The following is a 15,208-nucleotide window of genomic DNA, read 5'->3' as shown; positions in this document are numbered from 1 at the left end:
TGTTCTATCATATTTACTGTGCTATTCGTGATATTTTACTTATACCTTTGTGAATATTAGGATTATGGTTAGTCTTGCTGTGCTTTAGACAGACCTCTATATGACGCTGCTTCACAGTTAGTGCTAGAAACCTGAGACTGCTATTAAAAATATATTCTAAAACCCAGTTTTAGCCGATACAGTGCCAGAAGCACATCTCACAGCATGGTGTACATCTCAATAAAGTTAAGTGCCAATTAAATTAGTATATATGCAATAATATTAAACTGTAAATTATCTCTATATACTTAAATATTCACCTCAGAATATGGATCAGCATGAATTAATTTGGACTTGATGAGACGGTGAAATGATGAAATGAACAAAATACGTAAAGGTCTTCAGATTTATGGTGCTCATGTTATCAGTGTATGTTCTGCACATACAGATTCAGTCCAATCCTGTGCTTTTTATCTGATTGATAAGGATTTCTTATTGTAACCATTTGAAATGACTTTTCATTTTGACTGATATATGAATGGAATTGGAGTGAGTCAGTCTTAAAATGACTGACGATGTAATTTGATATGTTTGTTCAGTCTGTGAAGAAAAGCTCCGACACAGATTGTGCTGGCATTGACTGTCCAAGCAAAGCTATAGTTTCTAGAGACACTGCAAAATTGGTTTATAGGCCTCTGAAGTCATGCCCCATACTGTAATCAGCATCATGCCCATATAAGGAACTTCGGGTCTAGGCCGTTTTTCTCTGTAGGGAAAAATGAATGCAGTTTTGGAAAACGGAGACTATGTTTGACCGATCACTGGTGTTGGCATGACGACACCAAAGATGATGAATTGGCTGTGTACCAGCGACATTACATTCTGAATGCAGTGATGAGGATCTTCATGCTGCTTTCACTTTTCCAAAATGGAGAGTAGCCCATTGTCGATCTTGGCCTGTTCTATGAGGAGCCACTCGTATTTGCACCTGAAGACATTCAGCCTGTTTGGCCTGTGCTTCATCTTGTGGGGACCTGCATTTACAGGAGCAGCTCAACATGAGTTACGGAGAACCAAGCTGTGAGTGAAAGAGTTCTTTAAGCTTTTTAATGAGGTGGAGAAACTCAAAAGAATCCAGTGCATTGCTGGAGGCTGCCTGTTTCACGAGGATTGCTTGTTTGGTGAAATTGCAAAAAATCACATTGTGTCTGGTGTGTTTAGGTTTGATGTGGTACTGTCGTGTCCAAATGTTTCTGTGCGTAATGGCCTTCAGGCTTATTTTCCCCTAAATGTCCTTAAATCCTCTGAATTATGCTGTTGTTGTTTAACAGTCGAAATACAAATATGGGGAAAATGTACACAGTACAAAATATATGGGAAAACCAAGGAGAGCAATAACAACAGAACGCCACGTATTTTTCCCTATTATGAAAAATGACGAACACCCAGAGTTCCTTAATTGGTCATTGCTGAGTCATTGTGGATGACATGACAATGTCGTAACACAACATTTGTATTTGTATTTCCAAAACATTCGTATAGAAGAAAAAAAGGTTCTTCATACAACACTATGTAAGATTTCTTTGCCAAAGTTGAAAGAAGTAGCATTACTGAGTCAGGAGAAAAAAACAGGGAGAATATGGTGAGCATGTGCTGCTGAGAGTCGCCCTGTAAAGCCTGAAATATTCATTTAAAAGTCAGAAGCATCAAGTTGGGAGTTTTTCAGGTCATCTCATATGTCTTTACGTATTAACGTCACACGCACAGACTCAAACAACAGGCCCGGCTCCATGTTTAGGTCTCAAATGCAAAATCAATGACAACAGTAGATAATTCACTCACATCCTGAGTGGACGCGTCCTTCACAAAGTTTTGACTGAGTTCTCTTTGAATACTCTTTCAATGCGCTCGCAATCATCAGATTCGTCCGCTTGGGGAAGGGCTCCGAAGCACAACTTATGTTAGAAAGTGTTCTCCAGCACGTTGCATGCAGTAACACATTTCGACCAGAGAGGTCACCAAATCCCCAAAATGTACCCATGCAGCTTTAACTTTAACAAACATTCATGTAACAAGATTTTGGTCCAAAGTAATTTGGGGTTATTTCTGTCAGTCCATCATGAAATTTTAACACAAGTTAAAAGGTTTTAACTTGACTGTGTCGATATGTGAACAACAAACTTTTAATAACACCAAAATCTGAATGAGGCATCAGTATTTTTTTCAGGCCTTCCAAATCCGCATACCAAGAATATGACCTTCCTCCTCTGTTCATCTGTCTGTTTTTCTCTTTCTGTCTATCATGCCCTTTATCCTTCTCATACTCTCACCACTGGAGCATTGTGGTTGTATCCAGTACTGTATTTTTGATCCATGTCTCCTTGATATTGTCTTTTTCATTTTCCCTTTCCATTGTCTTTGATAGAAACTCTGTCATGTCCAACTTGAATCCATCATTTTCAGACTTACTTACCTTTCGGCATCAATCTTTTGTCACTTCCTAAATCCAGAAACTCCCACTTCCAATTTAACTCTTCTCTCGGTTTTGCTGTTGCTGTCCACGTCTTTCAAAACTCATCTCTGTAGAGTTGTTTATTGTACACTCATAATAATGAAGTATCCTTTGGAGTGACTTTTGGTTCCTTAAAGAAGTTTCCAGGGGATGGAAATGTTCTTCAGGGAACCAGATGTATTTCTTCTATGGTATCACTAATTTTAAGGGTATCTGTTGTTGTTTCTCTCCCTTTTTTCACCAGGCTTTTGGAGTTTGTTCCTGACATGTGACCATTTAAAGAAAACAGAATGTTAAAGTGTTAAAAAAGCAACACCTCCTTTTACAAAGTGTCATTTTGAAATCCCCTCTCTTTTTCCAGGGTTAAACATTCAGTCCCAGCCCTGGCACGTCTCTTCATTGTCTATTTTCTTTGGTTTCTGTCAGCGTGGGGAGATTCAGAAGTTGCTGAAGATCTCCTTTTTCTTGCTCCAGTCCATGGGGGGCGCTCTCTTGTTGGCTCTTTTTGCCCTGGCTCTCTGCTTGGCCTCGGCAGCTGTGGGGCTGAGGCGAAGACCAGTCTCCAAAAACGATTCCTGCTGTGCCTTTAACTCCTGCTTTCCACTGGGGGCGCTCTGGTACTTGCAATGGCTCGAATCAAACATCTGTGAAGCAAACACGGCAGTTAGGTCAGAGAGGAGAATTATCACTCTGTAATGTCTTCCAGGTTTCTCAAACGCTAGAGGGCACTCGTGAGCGCGTCCAAAATGAATGGGTGAAGATGGAGCGTTTGAGCAAAATCATACTTTATGAATACTGAATAGCATAAAACATTTTAACACTGCTGTTATATTTTTAAGAGCCTTTAAACTCGAGTTATAGGAGTTTAAAACGGCGCCTCATGTACGTTCATGACATCTGTGACTGCGAACAGCCAATGAGCTGCTCTGCTCGCCAACCAATCAGCACTCAGTAGCAGTAATGCCAGCGTTGTGCTGCCCAAAACCTGTTTGCTATAGAAAAAGGAAACATACAGGTGAGTTTTCTTTGTTTTTTTAGTGAAATACATCCTCCTACTTTCTAAACTTAAAGGAAAGTTCTGGGCGAGTGATTAGAAACTAATTTAACTTTGAGCCATTGAGCTCCATTAACCCCTATTCATTGAGGATTCGCTCACTGGCGCCCTCTGGCATTCAGCAGTCCTGTTTTTTATATAACAGGGGAAATAAGAAGTGGCCAGGCTCCTCATAAACCGACTGGTTATGTTAAAAACACTGTTGTTTTGTACTGACAGGAAGTTGTGGTGATGTTGCTGTGTCAGTGTACATCATATCAAGCTGCTGCTACCACTAAATTTAAACAAGAAACATGTTTTGTCCTGGACTTGTGAATTTACGGTTCTTTCTGCTAGGCGGGGGAAACTGAGGTCCAGGGTCCACTACAGTGTGTTTATTTCCATGTTCTAGCACACCAACCAAGCCTGGTTGAATCAGGAGTGCTTGAGCAGGAAATTCATCAAACTGTGCAGGAATCCTCTCTTCCAGGATCGGAGTTCCCCACCCCTGTTTTAAGCCATCACAAGGATGTCTAAATTTTATAGCTGTAATAAGCTCCTCCCTTTTTGCTTTGTTGTGGGATAATTATTGATTATTAATAGTATCCATCACTACCAACAGGTTCATTTATTGGAGGATGTACGTTTGTATGCCATCTTTAAAGTGTAATCTTTCTGTTAGTTTTCAAAAATGTGTGTTTTTTGTAGTCCAACATTTCTATCAAACTGTATCTGTGTGGGATCAGGGGAAGCCCACTGCAGCATTGCATGGCTTCTTCCTACACAGTGTTCAGTTTATCTACACAGCAGCTGATTTCAGTTGGTATTCTGGTCACACATTGGCTCAAAGGGGTAAAAGGCCTTTGAAAAACTAATTATAGACACAGAATGGAGGTCAAAGAGCAGGTGGTTTGGCAGTTTAACTAGATGATATTTTGCCATGTTTATTACCAGCATTATCTGAGCCTCTTCCTTTCTTCAAGTGTCACTCTAAGCTTTTCCTTGCTAGACATGTTTAATTAACACAAGCTAACAAAACAAACCCTCAGCCTTGTTAGCAGCTTAATTTATAATTCCTTACTGTTGACCTAATCTAGGCCAGTACAGGGTGTATTTAAAGTATTTGTTTACATTTAATTGTAACAATTGATTAAAAAATGCAGTCAACCATCTTCATTCACACTTTACAATAAATTACTACAAATCTATTAATTAATTACTATTATAAAGTAGTTTTTTTGTAGCCAGTAAGATCTCAGCTTACGTGGAACAAGTACTGTTAGACAAGTATCCCAGACGACCCCTCAGGAAAATCTAAAATATTTGGTCACACTTTATTTGGATGGTCCCTAAAGATGATCTACAGATACTATTAATAAACTTTCTGGTGATGTTTGGTTGATTATCAACAACATTATGATTAGGGTTTAGATGTAGGCATCTTCAAGTTCAGATGCATTTAATCGATATTTAGTTGAAAGTTACTTAAAGATATTCTAAGCATTTACAAAACATCTACAGTGGACCATCCAAATATGTTGCCATATATTTTTATTGGGTGAAAATGTAAAAATAAATGAACGATGTGTAGACAGATGCCATGTCTCTTACATTCGAGCTTTAATCTAAGATCATCAGATGCTGCTGGGATTTAGTAAATATTACAAGTTGTTCACACTCGGTTTTAGCTGAGAAGCTGCGGAGCCTCACAGACTGTAGGCAGAGACCGTGATATTGCCTGAAGCACCTGGCTGAGCGAGGAACGCCATCAGCAGTGCACACAGAAAGCCAACTAGTGTCCATGCTAGGCTACGACTAACCCCAAGAGACTGGCTTTTCCTTCCACCCTTAACTCATTAACCCATTAGAATCTGATGTTGCTCCTTTGACAATAAATTGGACTAACTTAGCTTAGGCTGCAACTCAACTCATGAGAGGTGAGGGAATCAGCATGTGTTGCACTGTTTGTATGTCGCGTTATCTTTGTTTATTTGCATGCTGGTGTAACGATAATGATAAAACTCGTACCTTGAGAGGAATTTCAAACGGTATACTGGATGAACTGATATATTAGCCACTAAATAACACATACTGAATTATCAAGTGTCCAGAAATGTGTTAAAGAAAATCCAAACTATCTTCTGTTTCACCGTCTTTTAGAAACCAGACACCCTTTGTTTTAAAACTAATACCTTAAGAGAAGAATTTCAACCGGTATACTGGATGAACTGAAATATCGTCCACTACTAATCTCTGGTGTTCTCAAATTTATTGGAAAAAAAAGAAAAACGTTTAATGAATCTAAACTTTTGACTAAAGTTTCTAAAGTTTGACTGAAGGACCTAAAGGAGTAACTACTGTTTGTATGATTAATGTTCACTGTCAGTTGCTCCTACTATCACTTAGAGACATGTGTGGCGTCCAATGTTTGCTTCATCCAGTTTCAATCTTTGCCCTTCAGGACCATTTCGAGTCCATGTTCTTGGTCCAGTAAGTCAGCCGAGTTTTCCTGCAAAACAAGGATGTTTTCATCCTAAAACAAACAAAAACATACACACACCTTGTTGCCATCAGAGCTGCTCAGCTCCACACTCATCTCCGATAGGGTGGAATGTGAGGAGGAGCTTCCGTGGCTTTGGTGCTTCAGAGAGCCGTTTGTGATTGGTGGATCGGTCAGCATGACATTTACTATTGGTGGGGAGATGAGGGGGCCATCAGTGATTGGTGAAGGGGAAGCAGAGCTGTCTGTGTTTGGACGGTCTGACACTGGACTCTCTATCAGTGGTCCATCCACACAATCCTCTGTTAGAAAGAAATAAAAATACAAACAAACTCAGCTATTCAATTTAATTCATTAGAAAGCACAATTATAATACCTTATAGGGGAATTCCATCAATTATTCGAAATGTCTGAATAATTCAGTAACTGAGATGTAAACAGTCATTCAGAGTGGTTTGATGTAAAATGGTTCACTGTAGAGAAACTTACTGACCCAGATTTCTTTACTGTGGTGGTGATAGGAACCAGGGGTCACAATGTCTATGGCACAAATATAGGCAAGGCAGGTTTATTGATAGAGCACCTTTCATACACTGCTGTCAAAGTGCTTTACAAATGAGAGTAAGAGTCATTTAAAGTAAAGTAAAAAGTAAAGTAAAAGAGAACAGAAATTAAAAACATGATTAAAACAATAGATTTGAAAGAGAAAATTATCAAAGTAAGAATCAAATTAGAAATTAAATTGGGATAATTAAAAATCAAATTAAAAGTTAGAAAATTACAGCCATTTCATTTACTTTTCAAACCCACCAGTGAACCTACTGAGTTTTATATGTAATGCTGATGAGAGTAAAATGGTGGTAAATCTGAACAAATGTCTTTTGGGGTGACTGTTATGCCTTCATGTACCTCTTCAACATGAATGAATTAAAAAAAAATGTTTAAGAACAACATTTTCTCAAAACTTATCATAAAACTGTGAGAGTGTTTACATGCACTCAATAATCCGATCATAATCAGATTTCTGCAGTTATCTGATTATTTAAATGGTCGTGTAAACAGCACACTCTGATTTCTTAGATCAGAGTAAGGTCTAGAAATCTGATTAAGAAATTTGATAAAGAGAGCTGGATTTTAGCTCAGTAAACAGATTTCTCAGTGCATGTAAACTCTTACTCTGATTTCTTTCAGATTGCACATCAGTGAAAACAGACCGCGGTACCAGAAATAAGCAGTGTTAAACACATCACCCATGAGATGGCAGCAAAACACTTTTGGAGTGACACTGAAACCAACTAAATGGTTGACGAAATGAAGGAGTTAAATATTCTTCATCTTCTCGATGATGTATGTTCATATTTTCAGGTTAAGTGGGTTGATGTTTAAAAAAGCCGCAGCATGAAGTTTGAGTTTTACATCACGTTTACGTCACATCTTCTATGAGTTTATTGGCTGGTTGCAAAGAAGAAATCTGATTACTGCCTGACTCATGTAGACCTGGAGTGTAAACACATTGATCGTATTACTGACAAAATCTGATTTTCTGCAGTTATCAAATTATTAAGTGCATGTAAACGCACTCACTGTCTCAGACATCAAGCAGTGTTTTCATAACCATGTGCGTTCTTATAAAGTTGCTCAGTTGGACAAACTTTACAGAACACAGACTCTAATCCCATTCAACTGAGTGAGCTCAAACCACTCTGAACGACTTCATTTACATCTTAATCATTTAATTCTAAAAAGGCTGTGTAGACTGTGGAAGGTCCAGCACCGGTAGCTGTGACGGATTTAATATTAAGTGTAGAAGAATCTCTGTAGAGGACGTTTGGAGAGGTGCTGATGCTGTACTGTACCTTTAAGGTGTTCTTCTGTGGGTGTAATTCCCAGCCTTTTAAACAGCGCGTCTGTTTCTGGGTCGACCACCAAAAGCTGCGTGTGTCCTCCTCCTCCCCGAATAAACGCCACAACCTCTGAATGCTTCATACCCGTGATGCTCCGATTATTCACCTGAAACACACACACATACAGGTGAGGGGATGGAGGTGCATTTACATGACCGGACCACCAGATGGCGCATGAAGCCCAGTTACTGCGCCTTCCTCTTCAACTTCCACTTCCTTTCTAATTATAGACAAACTGTTGTCATGTACAAACACTCAGAATCGTGCTGTATTTAAACAGTCAAGCAATGTAAAGGGAAATTCCACCGATTTTTTAAAATTCAGAGTGGTTTGATGTGAAATGCTCCGTTCCAGAAAAACACACGGACTCTGAATTGTTCACAGGGGTGGTGACAGGAACTCTAAAAGCTCCCTCACTGTAAGATATTACAAAAAATGGTTATGCATATCCTGCCTGATGCCTGACACATTGTTTTACAACTAACAACTATGTTTTTAATTCCATTCTTGGTGGAGCGGTAATTTTTTTTTCACATGTACCACTATTTCACCATAATCAACATCACATATAAGGACTCAGAAGACTTGTGAAGGTTCACTGGTGGTTTTAGGTAGTGCATTAAATGTCTATATTTGTGTTGTAGCCATTGTGACCCCTGGCTCCTATCAGCACCACTGTAAAGAGATCTGAGTCTGTAAGTTTCTCTACAGTGAACCATTTCACACCAAACCACTCTGAACGACTGTTTTTATATCTGCATAAATTATTTAAACTTTTTTTCTTAATCAGTGAAATTCCCCTTGAAATACTTTAAATCTGCTTCCACAACAAACAAAAACAGTGATATTGATGTCTATATCTAAATGTATTCCCAAACATATTTTTTTAAAGTAAAAAGTATTAATATTATTCCTTAATGTTAATAAATCAATTAATTAATTATTATTATAAAGTTGTTTTCTGTAACCAGTAAGATCTCTGCATTTGTGCAAGTACGTTAGTCCTGTTGGACAAGCATCTCAGGTGGCTCCTCATGAAGACAATTGGGTCTAGTTGCTACAAGAATCTGAAGCAGAGGGATTTTTTAACAGGGTTCTGCTCGCTGGATAGTTCCACATTAGTTCTATTTCGTAGTTTTAAGGCCTGTTATTTTCAAATGAGAAAAATAGTGGCAAAAACAATCCAGACTTTTGACTGGCACTACAGCCAAAAAGTAAAAATATTTCTAAGCCAAGTCAATTAAAACAGCCGGTAGAGGATCTAAAGGAGTAACTACTGTTTGCATGATCACCTTCTATCAGTTGCTTCTACTTTCACTTGTAATCCGTTTTACACTAGAGCGTGCAGCTCTTAAATGGTGCACCAGTTATATTCTGGCACCACAGGCACCATTTAAGGTGGAATGGAAATATTCGAATGAGAAGCTGGCAAACGAGAAGCGACTTCAGCCTCATAAAAAGTTGAACGTTGAGTTTCCTGCTGGAGATGCGAGAAAAGCGGCTATAGCTGAGCTGAAGCTTAAAGCAGAGCTAAGTAAGTCTGCGTTTTCGTTTATATTTTTTTACTAGTACTAGTTTTTTACTAGCCTTTACTAGTACATTAACACATACTGAGACATATTTACAGCTAAGATGGTAAAACGGATATAAAATGTTGAGGCTCCCAAAGTGGTTTGATTTTTATTGAAAGGACAAAATGGTTCTTCTTAACATTTGGGTTACTGACCCCTGCCATAGAGATACAAGGCTAGTGTAACTAACAAGAAAGGAACATTTTAGCATGATGCTATCTGCATGCCTAAAACATCACACATTTGCCTGGAGCTGTGTGGAGTTGTTCAGTATCTCTAATAGACTTGCTTATGTGGTTTCTGACACTGTATGACACACTTATCAATAACAATGGACAGAATTCAAGACAGCTTCAAGACGGCTGCAACTAACGTAATATTTTAATCTATGCATCTACATACCCTGTCCATTTATACAAGCATTCCCTTTCTCTTTCTCTCTCAGATTAATCTTAATCCAGGCTAATCCGGGCTAATCTCAGTGTTAATCTGTAAGCGCTGGATTACCTCCACCACTCTGTCTCCGGGCCGTAACCCTGCTCTCTCTGCAGGTGAGTCTGGATCCACCGAGCGGACGAACTGCCCCACGCGGCTCTTATCGCAGTGCAGGTTAAAGCCATATCCCCCCTCGCTCATCGCCATGCAGCACAGACGCGGCCGCAGGTCCTGCATCACCTCTTCCTCCTCCGCTACAGCTTCCTCCTCCAGAGAGAGAAAAACAGACATCACTCCACCTGTCATTTTAGATCAGATTAGGGATCATATTTCTGATACAGTTCAGCTGAGCTTTGTAGTTATACCAGTGCAATATAAAAGCTTTCTCACTGAGAGCGTTTACATGCACTCAATACTCTGATCATAATCTGATTTCTGCAGTTATTCGATTATTCAAATGGTCATGTAAACACCACACTCCGATCTAGAAATCCGATTAAGAAATCCGATAAAGAGAGCTGGATTTTAGCTCAGTATTCTGATTTACCCAGTGCATGTGAACTCTTACTCTGATTTCTTTCTGATTTCTCAGTCTGCACATGCGCTACAATAGACAGCGGTACCGGCAGTGTAGCCGCGACATGGCAACAAAACACTTTTGGAACGGCGCTGAAACCAAATACGAAATTAAGGATTTAAATATTCTTCATCTTCAAAATGATGTGCGTTCATATTTTCGGTTCATATTTTCAGCTAAAGTGGTGCATGGTTACGTTTACGTTGCGTCTTCTGTGAGTTTATTGGCTGGTTGCAAAGCAGAAACCTGATTACTGTCTGACTGATGTAGACCCGGAGTCTCCCATTATTTCCCATTATTACTCAAGTGCATGTAAACATGTTGATCGGATTACTGACAAAATCTGATTTTCTGCAGTTATCGGATTCTTAAGTGCATGTAAACACACTCACTGTTCTCTTTAGTGTAACACATAGCCGTGCAAAATTCGGAACACCTCTTTAATTATATGCTGTGTTGATTTTGTAATTCAAAACACAAAGTTAACGTATCCTCCACAGAGAACGCACTTAAATATGGTATTTTTCTACTACTTTCAGTGCACATTTTTTATTTAGCTGCTGAAAAAAACAAAACTTAAAATTTTAAATGTGCCTTAACTTGTGCACAGTGCTCACACAACTTGTTTATATGCATTATCATCATGACAACCAATCACTGCTGCTTCAGCACTATCGCTTTTACTTGATTATTTAAAATGGAGAGATAAAGTTTTGCCACAGCCTGAAACAACACATCCTTATTTCCATTCTCCATGCATGTTCACTCTAGAGTGCACTTTGTTCTACTGAGTGGAAACGGGTCAAGCACACTTAGAGCACAGCAGTGTGGAGAACTGGTGGGTGGAGGAGGTGCTAGTCATGGTACAAAAATAAGACAAAATTGAATGACTCCGGCATGACGCTAATAACTACATTTGTAGTAAGGAGGATAACTGATTTGTAAAATTGATTATGCACAAAAGGAAATTTCAGTTACTGTAGTATAAACAATGCTTGCAGTTACGGTACAATCATTTCTGTTTAACCCTTTTGCTGCCACATGGAGGCTAAAGCAGAGAGCTAACAGCAGGTTTTACAGTGATCTGGCTGTGTGTTTGTGCTGTATTTCTGTGTTGTGGTATGTTAGAGCTGGTTTCTCTCACTCAGGCTATTCAGGGAGGCTTCTGCTGAGTGTCTTAAAGTGTGGCGTAGCTATTGTTAACCCTTTGTTTATAATATGAAGGCTAAAAGCAGAGACGTAGTATAACAGTAGCGAGTGGTGTTTGGGTGATTTTGGAGCTGGATCTCTGGCTGATGGATGGTCACAGGTGGATGAATCACTCTGTATGGTGAGGACAGAGTCTGATGAGTGATCTGATGTGGGAATCATGTCGCTGTTTTAACCCTTTGTTGGAATATGAAGGCCACAGAGCAGAGGAATAATAACAGGATTTTGGGTGATTTTCCGAGCCGAATTACTCACTAATGCTGACGTCACAGCTCGATGACGTCACGCTAGCTAGTTAGGGCCGGGTCTGCTGAATGATCTGATATGTATATCGTGTCTGTAGCTCAAACCTTTCTGTAGTTTTGAAGGCTGGGTCTTACCTACATTCGTGCCTGCAAAGTGCTAAAGGGTTAAAGGTAAACTGTAATACAACAAATAAACACATATTTAGTTTCATTTTAATTCACTGCACTGTTGCTTTAATTCACTGCACTGTTGCTTATTCTTCTTTCCTCCCTTGACTTGTTTATGTAAGAATTACAGCAGCTGTGATGGCATTAAGGAGAGGGAGGGAGAGAGGGAGAGAGAGAGAGAGAGAGAGAGTTTGATAATGCAGGTATTAAAGTCAGGCTTATCCTTCATTTGACTAAGCAAGTTTGCTTACAGAGCAGAACACACAAGAGCTGTTTAACACAGTGCTGCTTCTTCTGAACCCCATCACGTGTTTCATCGGTTCACTTACTAGCTACTCATGAACCAGCCGAGCACAGACGCTCCTTTTAAAGTAGTTAATGATCAGACATTAACATAAGATTTTACTCTGAATAGTTCTGCACCATCTCTATGGTCCACTCTTCATGAAATGTTCACACAGTATGAAGAGCAGCTAGTGTTTTAAAATGGCGTGAATTAAAAAAAAAGCTGAAAATTAAAAATAAAAGGCAAAAAATGGAAATATAAGGTTTTTTATATGTGGTTTTAAAATGGTGAGATGTTACTAGGCAACGTGTTTTAAAAATAAGGCCTTTAGTTACAACTGCATGTCCAAAAAAGTTGGGACGCTGTGAAAAATGTAAATAAAAACAAAATGCAATGATGTACAAATCATTTAAACCCTATATTTCATTAAAATGCGTCAACAAATCAAATGTTGAAACTGAGAAATTTGATTGTTATTGAAAAAAAAAATATGCCCATTTTGAATTTGATGCCAATAACACATTCCAAAAAAGTTGGGGCAACAAAAGGCTGATAAATTTGTGTAATGCTAAAAAAAAAAGACACCTGGTGGTTGATTGACAACAGGTCAGTAATATGACTGGGCATAAAAAGGCATCTCAGAGCGGCTGAGTCTTTCAGAAGTAAAGATGAGGAGGGGTTCACCACTCTGTGAAAGACTGAACCATCAAATAGTGCAACAATTCAAGAATAACATTTCTCAACGTAAAATAGCAAAGAACTTTTGCTTTTCATCATCTACGGTACATAATAACATTAAAAGATTCAGAGAATCTGTAGAAATCTCTGTACGCAAGGGACAAGGCCAAAAACCAGTATTTGCTGGCCGTGATCTTTGGGCCCTCAGGCAGCACTGCATTAAAAACAGACATGATTCTGTAGTGGAAATCACTGCATGGGCTCAGAAACACTTCTGAAAAACACGTTCTCTGAAAACAGTTCGTCTCTGCATCCATTGTTCAGCTCCTTTGTTTGATGTGTCTCCTTTTCTCAGTAAGAGCTTCTTAACAGCTACACATCCTTTCAGACTCATAGTGCTGAGTGTCTCACAGTGGAAGGATGGACAGAAACTCCTGTGGATGTTTTCAGATCTGAATCCAGAGTGGATCTTGATTTTCTCCTCTCTCTCAGAGATGAAAGCTTTAAGTGCTGTTTATCTGATGGGGACAGTTTTGGTGTCTGTCAGCTCTTCCAGGTGGTTGTTAGGAGCCTCATTTTCTCTAAGTCTTGGCATTTTGACTAGAAATTAAGTAAGTGAAAGCTGGTCTCTGTCATTTGCACGGTACTGTAAATGGGTAAATGTAAATGCATCTCCGCTTCCTTTGCAGTGACCTCCCTGCATAATTTTGGAGAAGGGAGGAAGAGCCCCTGCGAAGTTCACAGGGCCATGTTTGTGCCTGCGTTAGACTCTTTTCCTAAAGAAAGTTCGTAAAACACACCCTGCAGAGGCGCAGGACATTCTGTAAGCCATGATGTCACTTCCTGTTCTCAAACAATGCAGGGATGGAGACTGTTTTAATCGGATGAGGCGCAGGCCCCACGCTCATGGATAGACGCACACGGACGCACACAAAAGCAGTCACGCAAACAGACGGAGTACAAGACAATCCTCAGAAAAAAATAAAACCAACATGATCGAGGTACACAAACAACTCTCTGCACACACTCTCTTTCACACGCAGAAGTGGAGGAACGGTGTCAGGGAGGTGTGCGCACTGTGTCCTGAGGGAGGAAAGAAAGAGCGTAATCTAATCTCGGTGTGCTTTGACTTCACAAACGACCCAATCTCACAAACACACACAAACACACACAATGACCCTCTTCCTGACGCTTCTGGGAAAAAACCGAGAAATCAGACACCGGCTCACTCTCCATTAGCAGAAAGGGAAAGCAGACCGAGCAGAGGAACATCGCTGCACTGCTGTACTGAGTCTCTTCACTGGCTTCCTGTAGCTGCCTGCATGAGATTTAAAGCCTGATGCTCACCTACAAAGCCAAAAATGGACCAGCCCCTCCTTACCTGATGGCTATGGTCATCACCCAGTCTGTTCATCGAGCCCTTCAAGCTCTACAGCAGGGCTTAACCCACCACCCTGCAAGATTTATGGAAGACAAGCACCAAGACTTTGTCCTGGAGTCCAGGTGGTGGAACGAACTTCCCTTAGTGTCCGGAGTCCCTCAGTATTATGTCTGGGTATACAATACGATACGATACAATAACAAACCACTAACTTTTACCTTAAAATTTGTTCTAAAAACTACAGGGACAATGAGTAAATGAATGAAGTTAGAGAGGATGATAACAACATCTGTTGTATTAATGCTACCTATTTTAAGTACAACAAAATACAGGATTAATGAATATATGGCCAAAAGTTATTTGGCCCCTCAATTATTGAGTTCAGGTGTTTCAGCCACACCCATGTGTGACAGGTGAATAAAGTCAAGCGCACAGTCATGCGATCTCCATAGACAAACACTGGCAGTGCAGTGGGTACCGAAGAGCTCAGTGACTTCAAACTTGGTACTGTCAGAAGATGCCACAACTCTAAAACTGTGTGGACCAGCAAGGTGATTTTTCTTCCATTGGCTCCACAGGACATAGAACTTTCCAGCACCCCCTCAGTGTCTTGCCTTTCCACTTTCTCTGGGTTGGTTCAAGCGTAGTAAGTAGGTATGAACCCCAGTATATCTTGAGACAGACATCAGAAGACAGAAGGCACAGGCTGATTCCCTCTGCAGGGAGGCAC

At 39.8% G+C, this 15,208-nt stretch overlaps 1 protein-coding gene across 2 annotated transcripts in view; it reads right to left on the bottom strand.

Annotated features, from left to right (window-relative positions):
• Positions 1-1,512: 1,512 nt before the first annotated feature.
• Positions 1,513-15,208, bottom strand: part of LOC118798121 (Na(+)/H(+) exchange regulatory cofactor NHE-RF2) — a 31,975-nt gene continuing 18,279 nt past the window's right edge. The window contains exons 4-7 of one of the 2 annotated variants that reach the window (XM_036557470.1): positions 10,007-10,201; positions 7,881-8,034; positions 6,085-6,326; positions 1,513-3,135 (exon numbers count right to left, since the gene is read on the bottom strand). In XM_036557470.1, coding sequence (XP_036413363.1) covers positions 2,929-3,135; positions 6,085-6,326; positions 7,881-8,034; positions 10,007-10,201 — 798 coding nt within the window. In that variant the 3' untranslated portion in view covers positions 1,513-2,928. The remainder of the gene's footprint in view (positions 3,136-6,084; positions 6,327-7,880; positions 8,035-10,006; positions 10,202-15,208) is intronic. The other variant, XM_036557471.1, reaches the window with a different exon arrangement.

The sequence above is a fragment of the Colossoma macropomum genome, unplaced genomic scaffold (genome assembly GCF_904425465.1).
Source record: "Colossoma macropomum unplaced genomic scaffold, Colossoma_macropomum, whole genome shotgun sequence".
NCBI lineage: Eukaryota > Metazoa > Chordata > Actinopteri > Characiformes > Serrasalmidae > Colossoma > Colossoma macropomum.
The sequence above is the reverse complement of the archived record's forward strand: the minus strand, read 5'-3'. Positions and strand labels throughout refer to the sequence as shown.